Genomic DNA, 11,418 nt, shown 5'->3' with positions numbered 1-11,418 from the left:
CTGCTCTGCTCCCATGGTTGCTCTGCCACACGCCTTTAGTGGTTTGCCTCAGTGTCACAAGGTCAGTCTGGGCCAGTCCGGGCACTGAGTTTCCAGTGTTGTCCCCCTTAGGGCCCTGGGCCATCAAGGGATGGTGTGCCTCATAGTGGGATGAGCCATATTGTCCATTCTCTCCATTGGCTGTTCAGAGATGGGATATTGTCTTCCAGGCCTGGTGGGTCAGGAGGTGCTCCACTCTCTCTTCCTCCCCCTTCATTTGCTCCCATTTGCTCTGATCAGACATGCCCCTCTCCCCTAGCTGCAGCCTCAGTGCCGTCCTCTCAAGTAAGTTATTCTGAGCCACGGCATTTTCAATAAGCTTATACTAAATTTCATATGCATATGAAAGTTTAACATTGAATAAGGGAAAATTTGAAGAAGAATAGATACATTTGAATTATGGCATTGCTGAAGAATATTGAAAGTACCATAGACTTCCAAAAGAAAAAATAAATTTGTGTTGGAAAAAGTATAACCAGAATGCTCCTTAAAGGCAAAGACGATGAGACTTCCTCTTGGTACTTAGGGAAATGTTTTAGGAGAGACCAGGGATTGGAGAAGGAAGTCATGCTTGGTAAAGTAGGACAGTGAAAAAGAGGAATAGCTTTGACAAGATAGATTGACACAGTGGCTGCTACAGCAGACTCAAAGAAAGGGTGAAGCATTGAGAGTGTCTTGTTCTGTTGTGTATAAGGTCACTATGAGTCAGAACCTACTCAGTGACACCTGACAGTGACATCATGGATGACAATGAAAGTTCAATTTCCATTGGCTGGGTCCCCATGAAGATTAAGCCTATGGTGAATTCTCTCTGACCATGGACTCTGGACATGAATAGTCTTGCTATCAGACAGAGGGCTTAGGAAAGTAGATTATTGCAGATGTAGATAGGTTAAAATTCAACACCTACTCATTGGATCTCCCTTTTGATTTCTTTAAATTTTTTCTCCTTTTTTTATACTTTCTTCTTTCTTTTTTATTGAGGTTTTTCTGTTTTTCTTGATTATTATTATGTGAAATTCAGTATAAGTACATCTATAGAGACAGTAAGTGGATTAAGGTGTCTTGGGGACATGGCAAGGTGTGTTGGGGAGAAAGGAGGACCTAATGCCAATGAGTACAAGAAAGAAGAAAGCATTCTAGACTTGACCATGGTGATGATTAAAAAGTCTTTTAACATGATTTAACTGTGGAATTGTCAATAAAACGGTCTACAAAACAAACAAACAAGACAAACAGGGAAAGAGACAAACATTACATGTAAATTAAAGAACACAAATTTTCTCTTAAACCTTAGAAAGAATCAACATGACCCACATCCTAAATTTAAATGTATGGGCTCCAGGGCAGTGACACGTCTCCATTTTATAAGCACCCAAAACCACATTCGTCCATTTGTTCCATCCCCAAGATTGATTTTCTGAGGCTGAGAATCTTTAAGGGAGAAGATACCCTCAATTTTCTTTCAAGGATCAGCTGATGGGTTTGATTCTTCAACGATGTGTTTTGCAGGCTTGCACTATCAGTGCTCCTTATAAAGCACCCAATCTGTAATATTTTCTTATGACAGACTTACAAGACTAATATAAAATGAATTCCTTGATCAAAAGGTAGAAAACTTTGGTGGACATGTTGCCCGCTTTTGTGGAAAGGATATAATTAAGGCAAAAGTATAGGTCTAATACCCTCAGTGATTATAAACGTTCATCCCCTACACAGATTAAGGAGCTCTGGTGGTGTACTGTGTTAGAAGTTGGGCTGGTAACATCAAGGTCTGAGATTTGAAACCACCAGCTTCTCTTCCAGAGAAAGGTGAAGATTTCTACTCCCATAAGAATTTACAATCTCAGGAAGCCCCAGGGGTAATTCCACCCTATAGGTTTCTATCGGGTGACTAAGGCTCAGAATTGACTGGATGGCAGTCATGTTGGTTTTTGAATCTGATTTAACATTGTAGACTGCATGTAGTGGAGTGCTGTGATTGATCTTCCCTAATCAATCTTCTACAATATTGGGATGAATTGGGGGGAGCTTAATACACTTGTGATATCTGCATGTACTCCAAATATTTTATTTAAGAAATATGGAATTGTGTTACAGAAAAAAAAAAACAACCCCAGATGCAAACTTGCTCTCTAAACTCTGACCCATAGAGACCCTATATAGGGTGTCAGAAGCATCTCATCTTTAAGAGAACAGGTAGCCTCATTGTTCTCCTAAGGAGCAACTGGTGAATTTGAACAACTAGCCCTGCAGTTAGCAGTACAACACTTTTCTGACAGTGTTACCAGGGGCCCCTATACAGGCACCTTTACTAAACCTGAAGGGCAAAAATGACAAAGACAACAATTCCAGATGAAAGAAACCATGAAGAGGTATACAGAATATAGACTATTGATATTTGTTGAATCACAGACATGATGCTCATTTTATGTGATAAAAACAAAGGAAATCATCACAAATTCATAAGTAGGGAAAGCATTCTGATGGGTTCATACATAATTGCAAGTTAAAAAAGGTTACAGGATTGGCTCTAGGGTTATTATTATCTGAGTCATACTCAGATAATCCCTGTGCCATAGGCCATAGGACCCCAAATTTAAGCTTAAATTAGATAACATGTATCTGATTGGCTACTTTAAGTAAGTGCCCAGATGATTACCCTAATTCTATGTGTGAGCATCTTTCTACATACTACTTAATCCACCTTTAAATACACTTCCTGCGGTGGTTATGAACTTGTCTAAACAGAGTCACATTTTTGAAGCCAAATGGTTAGCAAGCATTGGGGATAGCAAAAACGAACTGAAATGGCACCTGAACTTATAGCAAGACTCAAAATGGATTCAGGGCTCCCACTGTAGACTGTAGCCTTGCACAGACCTGGAGCTTTAGAATTTAAGCCCCAATGAATGGTTATTTTCTCACAGGTCTTACGATCATTTTAAACCAAGCATTCTCCACAGGGACAATATCACCCCTAAGAAAGAGAAATTAGTTTGGAAAGAGGAAAAATCATAGATTTGACAATAGTTTGTGGCTTTACAAATTTTTACTATTTACAACTGCAAGGTTAGTCGTTCAAAACCATCAGCCACTCATGGGGAAAATGACAGTGTTCTATACCCATAGCTACAGTCTCTGCAACTCACAAGGGGGCAGTTCTAGCCTATCCTATAGAGTCGCGAAGAGTCAGTGTCTACTGAACGGTGGTGAGATGAGTTGTATCCTTACGTTAAATTTTCAAGGCATAGATTTGGGGTCAAATATTTTAAAAAATACTTTTAAAGGCTTTTTAAGAAACACTGAGTTAGAAATGTTATTGACTAACAAAATATAATACATGACAGTATATGAGAAGTTTTTATTTATTTCTGAAAATATTTATGATTATGTAGACAATTCAATGTTTGAGGTAGGAGGGAAAATCATTCTTATTAAAAAACAAATAAACAACAACAACAAAAATGTATGTTCTTAGGTAGAGAAATGTCTTCTTCTACATTCTGGAATCTGAAGGATTATATTAGGATGGGGTCTGCTCGTTGCTTCATACAAGGCTATGTGGTTAGGAATTAAGAATTAAGGAAATGCCACTCAATTCCTCATACCTAAAATTACTGGATATTAACATCTTTGTATCCTAAGTATCTCATTTGAAAAATAGCCATGATAATGTGTAGTATCCATCTTGTTATTTTTCTACAAAATTCATAGTGTAAAATTTAGGTAGGAATCTTAGAGAGAAGCAAGATTCTATCAATAGGGAAGAAAATAAATCAGGACAAGTGGTGAGCACACTTGTGCAATCTGAATAATGTAATCAATGTTGCTGAATTGCACATGTAGAAAATTATTGAATTGATGTATACTTTAATATTATCAAAATTAAATATTGACTAATACAGGCTGTAAAATATACATTAAAAACCGTTGATTAGAAGCTAGATGCCTGACTTAAACTCAGGTTTATGCTGCTTCAATTGCAATTGGATGGAAGGAATTTTTACAGATGCCTACCCTGGGTTCCTTACATGGTTAAACAATCATAAATAAATTTGTGATAAATAAGAAGATGATTTTTCAGCAGGTAAACCAGGATATGGAATGAATACACCATAAAAGAAGGGATTTTGGTGTGAAATGACCTAAGAAATATTCATTCATATAAAGACCTAACCATATAGTAACAAGAAGAAACTTTGATGAGCTGAAGTATTTTATAAGTTTCCCAGGCAACAAACCAAGAAGGTTTCACTTGAGCAAGTGGTTTCTAAGAAAGAAAATAATATATATGGGACCTAAAATTGCCACTTATTGGGCAAACTCAAACAAGATATTTAAACCATCTCCACAACCTAGTAGTCAGAATAGTAGTCATATAAGTCCACAAGGAAGAAGCACAACAGCCTGTGAGATGCAAGGATTGTAAATAATAAATTCCAAGACTGGAGGAGGGAACTGTATCAGAGCTCATTTACCTAGTATGTAGAAAGGCATGGATGAGAGTGAAAGCTCAAATCCATTTTCAGAGTCTCTACATGGATTAAGTCTCCTGAAAGCCCCCTCTGACTATTGACCAGGAACTTGAATAGCTCTGCTATTAGACAGAGGGCACTGGAAATTGGATTAATGCAGATGTAGTTAGGTTAAAATGTAACCCTTTATCATTTGTTCTCCATTTTGACCCATTTTAAATCTGCTCCAGTTTTTATTATTGACAATTTTCCTTTGGATTGAGATTTCTTTGTGTTTTATTTTGTTATTGTTGTAGGGAGGTGGGGAATGTATATTGTTCTTTATATTATATCCAGGTAGGGAAATCTATACGAAAGTAAATGGACAAATAGTTTCTTAGTGCTGATGCAGGGAGGTTTGGGGGAAGTGGGAATCTAATAATAATGTGTAAAAGAATGGAGACATTGGGGAGTGTAAGATATGATAAAATAATAATAAATTATAAATTATCAAGGATTCAGGAGGGAAGGGTAAGTGGGGAGTGGGGAGGGAGAAAAATGAGGAGCTGATACCAAGGGTTCAAGCAGAAAGCAAATGTTTTGAGAATGATGAGGGCAACAAATGTACAAATGTGCTTGACACCCTTATCTTCAGTGATCATTTCATGAAGGTGAGTATCAATCAGGGCCATGATGTAAGAACTACCTGTTCTTATGTGAGAGCTAGAATTAAGTGTAAGCTGAAAACCCATTCCTGTGATCTACGTACTTGACTCCAAAGTGCATATTATGTCTTGCATGGTTAAGATTAAATTGGATTCTTTCTCATTTTCTGTTCACCCGTAGTCCAGAAGAAACAATTTTGACTGCCTTTGCAATTAATTTAACATCCTTTTACTCCATATAGTTATGCTGACACAAAATAGCAGGGTACAAGTGCACTGTGCTGCCCTGTATCTAAATCAAATGGATGTCCACTAACAACAGCAATCATTCTAGATACATCTATCATGGTTTACATTTTTATTTATACCAATTATACTTTTGGTATAATCCTCCTTCTTTCATAATATATGAACAATACAGATTGTTTAAGATGTTTTAATTTTATATCTGTTTGAATCATAAAATTAACTTTAATCGTGTATATGGTATAGATGGTATTAATAGAAGAGGCATCCAAAGTAGTGGCAGAAACATCAGAACGAAACAAAGCAAAACAAAAAAAAACCAACAACAGAATTGAGTAGACAGGAATACCAATGGAGCTTTTTAAAAACAAGAGAGCAGAAGATAAATGATGGTGACAAAAAAATAAAGTTTAATGCTTTCAAGGAGAAAACATAAAGGAAATACGAGAGGCAGGGAACCTTGGAAGAAAAGATACAGACACTCGACGAGATGAATGTCAATCAATGATTAGAATAGAAAGTGCTCACATAAAATACAAGACAATATATTTTGCTCACTTTGTCATCTAACTCATAACTTTAATTGTTTAGTATGCTTAATATGATGTAGAAATAGTCTTGAAAAATAAATTTTGCCTCATATGGTTCTTCCTTACAGAGATAATTTCATTTTAGACAGTTTGATTTTCACTACTAGCATAGAGGCTTATGATTTGAATCTCTCTAATACCTAATAATCATAACAAACAAGAGATAACCTTAAGAAGACTAGGAATTCCAGAACAATTAATTGTGCTCATGTGGAATTTGTATATGGATCAAGAGGCCTATCAATGAAACAAGGCAATACTGCATGGTTTAAATTCAGAAAGGGTGTGTGTCATGGTAGTATACTCTCACCATACTTGTTCAATCTCTATGCTAATCATCTCTATGCTAATTGGATGATATGAATTAAAAATATGGCATCAGATTTGGAGGAAGGCTTATTAATAAGCTGAGATATGCAAATGCCACAACCTTCTTGTTGAAAGTGAGGAGGACTTGAAGTACTTTCTGACAAAGATCAAGGATTACAACCTTCAGTATGGATTACAATTCAATGTAAAGACCAAAATACTTACCACTGGACCAATAGATAAGGTAAACAAAGATAAGGTTAGAGAGCTTCAGATTTTGTTTGGCTTGGACCCACAATCAAAGCTCATGAAAACAGCAGGCAAGACATCAAAAGATGCATTGCATTAGGTAAATCTGTTGCACAAGACCTCTGGAGAGGGGAAGAGCTCTTTAAAGGGTTGAAAATTAAAGGTGTTACTTTGAGGGGTAAGGTGTGCCATATTATTTTCATTGGCTTCCTATGCATGTGAAAGTTGGACATTGATGAAGGAAGACAGAAGAGAAATAATTCATTTGAATTGTGGTACTCACTACGAATATTGAAAATCCCATCGACTAAAGAGGAGTCCTGGTGGTGTAGTAGTTAAGCATTGGACTTCAATCTACAAGGTCCATAGTTCAAAATTAAAAGAAGCTCCTCAGTAGGAAGATGGGCTTTCTACTCCAGTAAAAAAGCTAGTCTCGGGAATTCACAAGGGCAGTTCTACCCAGTCCAATAAGAGTCTCTGTGAGTCAGTATAGACTTAACGGAAGTGATTAAACAGGACATGCTTAAAGGGCAAATGAATTTATCATGGAAAAATAATAGAGTGCTCCTTAAAGGCAAGGATGACAAGACTTGGTCTCATGCACTTTGGGCATGTTTTTAGGAGAAGCCAGTCCCTGGAGAAGGATATCATACTTGGTACAGTAGGAGGTGGGGCGTGGGGAGGGGGGACCAGCATAGAAAAGGCAGAAGACCCTCAAGGAGATGGATTGACACTGTGGCTGTCACAATGGTCTGAAGTATATGAACAAATGTGAGGATGGCCCAGGACCGGACAATATTTCATTCTGTTGTGTAGAGCCACAGTGGGTTACAATGGACTTGGTGGCCCCTTACAACAAACAACAACAGTAGGACTGTGAAGACAGTCTTCCCTGCTTTTCTAAAGAGGGCAGTCAACACTGTAACACATAGGGTTTCTATGAGCTAGAAGCAACTCAATGACAATAGATTGTTTATATTTTCTTTTGTAGAGAGTACATTATTCTATAAATAATTATTAAAAGAAAAAAAGGCTTGGGGGAAAGTATTATAAACAAGACATTCAATTGTGAGTCATAAAGCTTGTGACCTTTGAGCCAATATTCAAAATTGAAGTATAAGGCTGGTTGGAGCAGGAACGCCGGGCAGGAATAAAGATCGTGGAGGAAAGGAAGAGACATGGGCTTGAGTGGACTGAGAAAAGGTGTGACAGCAGGGGCAGGAGGGTTCATGCCGCAGGCAGGCTTTTCGTTTCTTTTTGCCTTTTATTTCCTTTGGGTCTACGAAGATTATCTCAGCTTTCTTATAAATCTGCTTCCTCTCTGGATGCTCATTAAAAAAAAAATAGTTGGACCATTTACTTCCTGATCTTCAAAATGTGCCTGAGAAGTAGCAGCAGGGGTATCCACTGTCTTTATGGAAATACAGAATCTATAACCCAGAGAAAATGAATGAGAATCTGTATCTTAAAGGATTTCTAGGTAATTTGTTGCATGATAAACAGAAGTAGCTCTGAATTGCATGATGTAACTAATGACAGTTACAAAGAATCTCCCCGCAAATGTCCCATACTACTTGTCCAAAGACTGAAGGTATTTACATTTAATTTGCAAGTGTCAGGAAAACATAGCAAGTATTAGGAATCAGATTTTTGGAGTAAAATTCTGGTTCAGTTCATGTGGAGTAAAAGGCTTACCTACCAACTATCTGAGTAAAATGAGGATAACAGCAATCATTCCGAGAAAAAGCCTGAGAGGAATGGATGGATCACAAGTACTGGAACATAGCAGAAACTTAAAGCGCATTTGGACCTCTTCTCTAATGAAGCAAAATATATCAGAACTAATCATACTTTCAGACTTAAATTATGAAAATATCATTAATATAAGAAAACGTCTTGATTTACCAAGAGTTGGGGACAAAAGTATAAAAAAATCCCAAATGTTGATGGTGACTGGGAGAAAATAAAAATATTTGAATAAAACTTTGCTGAAAAAGCAGACAATAGAAAACAGCAAACTTTGCTGAACTCTGATAACTGATGTCTGATAGATACAGAAACCCATACTCGGTATCCAGATCAGTGATGGTAGAAGACATGTGACCTTTCTGACAAAAGCTCCCAGAATGCTGTAATGATTTAAGAACAGCAAAACAGATATCTAAGAAACCTGTTTCCTCCTTGGTACTCTGGTATATGTCTATGAAATATTAACATTAGATTTCTCTCTTTACTCTTTGAATATCTTTATTACTCATCTTAGGGGAATGATAGGATGACATGTGTGATGTACGTTAGTCTTTTTGAGTTTCAAGAAAAGTCAAAAGAGGGAAGAGTCCCTGGCCAAGACCCATTCCAATACTTCAGGGCACCATTAATGACCATGTTGTAGATGGCAATCAGGGACTGGTTAGTGTGCCCTTATTCCTTTCCTACCTTTCTGTTTCCTAAGAGGAGTCTCCTTAATGCCCCCTTCACCTCTTTGTTTCTGAGGGTATAGATCAGGGGGTTCAGGAGTGGAGTGACAATGTTGTAGAAGAGAGTGAGAAACTTGCCCTGGTCCTGGGAGGAGCTGTTTCCTGGTTGCATGTACATGTAAATAATGTTGCCATAGAAAAGTGAGACCACGGTGAGGTGAGAGCCACACGTGTTAAAGACTTTTTGCCTCCCTGAAGCTGACCGAATCTGTAACACAGCCTTCACAATGTGGCCATAGGAGACCAGGATAAAAATCAAGGGTGAAAGCACAATGCCCACCGCCAGGACAAACACCGTGCCTTCTATGGCCGCCGTGTTGACACAGGCCATCCGAATCAAGGCTGGCATCTCACACAGGAAGTGGTCTACATGGTGGTGCCCACAGCGGGGTAACTGCAAGGTCACTGGAGACATGGCCAAGGAGTTGGCTATTCCACAACCCCAGGCTACCAAGACCAAGCCTAGGCAGAGACGTGGATTCATGATCACCATGTAGTGCAGGGGCTTGCAGACTGCAACAAAGCGATCGTATGCCATGACAGCCAGGAGCAGGCACTCGACACCGCCCAGGCCCAGGAACAGAAAGAGTTGGATGGCACAGCCAGCGTAGCTGATGGTCTTGTCAAATCCGTGAAGGTTGTAGAGCAACTGAGGAATGGAGCTGGTGGTAAAACTGAGGTCCAGGAAGGAGAGGTGGGTGAGAAAGAAGTACATGGGAGTATGGAGGTGAGGGTCCAGGCGAGACACCAAAATAATGACTGTGTTCCCCACAAGGGTCAGGAGATAGGCAATCAAGATGACCACAAAAAGGATTTTCTCCAAATGGGGACGGTCCGAAAATCCCAAAAGAGTGAAATGGCTTTGAAAACTGTCATTGGTAATATCCATCATCTCTACTTCACTAGAAAAAAAATAAAATTAAAACTAGCCATAACAGTTATATACATATCTATACCAGAAACAACAACAAATGTTAAGGCAATCCTTCTTTCCTTCTTTTAAAGAAGGACGTTTTCTGTGTTTTTTTACATTTATTTTTTCTTTTAACCCTAACAACAACAACTTGGAACTAGCATTACTTTTACCCCCAACTTACTGAAAAGAAAGCTGAGGCAAAAGAATAAGTAAACTGATTTTTCTAGGAATCTACTAGAAATGGAAAACTAGTTTTTGAAGTGAGAAAATTTGGGCTACAATCATTCTATTAATGGTATTGTCTCAGATTTCAAGGAAATGAAAGGGAAATTCTCTCTTGGCAGAACATTCATTCTTCCAAATACCCAAGTACGTAAGCACTTGCCCAAACCTCAGAGGTTCAAAACAGAGCTCTCAAGTAATTTCTTAACCAGTTAAGAAAACAATAATAAAATGGTGTCATTCTGAGAATTACAACACTTGGAGGCCCCAAGAGTGTCACAGTAGAATTGCAAGCCATAGGGTTTCAATGGAGGTGACCTATTATTGGTGTGTAGTATATCTTTATTCTGAGGTACCTCTGAGTAGATTTGAATTCCTAAAATGTTGGTTAAGAAGCCCTGGTTGTTTAGTGGGTTAAGTGTTTAATTACTAACTAAAAGTCTTGTAGGCTGTTCAGAGGAAGAAAGATGAATTTGTCTGTTCCCTATAGATTTACAGTATCAAAAACCCTATAAAGCAATTCTACTCTTCTCTGCATGGCTTCTGTTGGTCAGAATAAACTCCAGGACAGTGGATTTTCTTTCAAACCTTTGGTTAGGCCTTAACAATGTGTGCCATCCAGGGACTTCTAAATCATTACTATCCATTTCACTGCCAAGAATCATTTCCAATTCATAGTGGCGTAATAGAACTGTTCTATAAGATTTCCAAGACTATAAGTCTAATGGAAGCAGGCAGCCTCGCTTTCTTCTGTGGAACGGCCTGTGGGTTTAAATATGCTTTTTGCTTATCAGCCCATGCTTAAATTGTAAAGCCACCTGTGCTTCTTTAAACAGTTAATAGTTTGGAAATAATATCAGAGCAGCGTTGGTGACATCCTGGGTTGGAAATTGGGCTGCTAACCACAGAGTCAGAAGATCAAAGCAAACAGTGGCTCTGTTGGAGAAAGACAAGGCTTTGTGGTCCCATAAAGATTTATAACATAAGAAACCAACAGGAGCAATTTTACTCAGTCCTATATGGTCTCTATGAATTTGAATCAAAACAATGGAAGTGAGTTTGAGTTTTGAGTCTGAGGTAATAGCCAATTTTTGCAGAAGGCTTAACCTCATTTTACTCTCAAAGATATGTTTCACTAAAATCAAAGATAGTAACTTTTAACTTAACAAAGTTTCCTACTTACTGCTTATTATAAACTACATTGTGAAAGTACATTAGCCAAATTTTTAACCGAATTTCTTTGCAAAC

At 38.1% G+C, this 11,418-nt stretch overlaps 1 protein-coding gene across 1 annotated transcript; it reads right to left on the bottom strand.

The window, feature by feature from the left end:
- Positions 1 to 8,976: 8,976 nt before the first annotated feature.
- Positions 8,977 to 9,924, bottom strand: LOC101643756 (olfactory receptor 2W3). The gene has a single exon (XM_004697234.1). It carries the CDS (start codon positions 9,922 to 9,924, stop codon positions 8,977 to 8,979), a length of 948 nt encoding a protein of 315 aa, XP_004697291.1.
- Positions 9,925 to 11,418: the final 1,494 nt, after the last annotated feature.

Source organism: Echinops telfairi, unplaced genomic scaffold, assembly GCF_000313985.2.
Source record: "Echinops telfairi isolate 266 unplaced genomic scaffold, ASM31398v2 ScPeMD7_7469;HRSCAF=8507_0, whole genome shotgun sequence".
In the NCBI taxonomy this organism is placed as follows: Eukaryota; Metazoa; Chordata; class Mammalia; order Afrosoricida; family Tenrecidae; genus Echinops; species Echinops telfairi.
Note: the sequence above shows the minus strand (reverse complement) of the source record. Positions and strands in the feature narration are given on the sequence as shown.

Bases quoted from the DNA above. Each gene is read 5' to 3' on its own strand.
- LOC101643756 (XM_004697234.1), bottom strand. From the start codon at position 9,924: ATGATGGATATTACCAATGACAGTTTTCAAAGCCATTTCACTCTTTTG.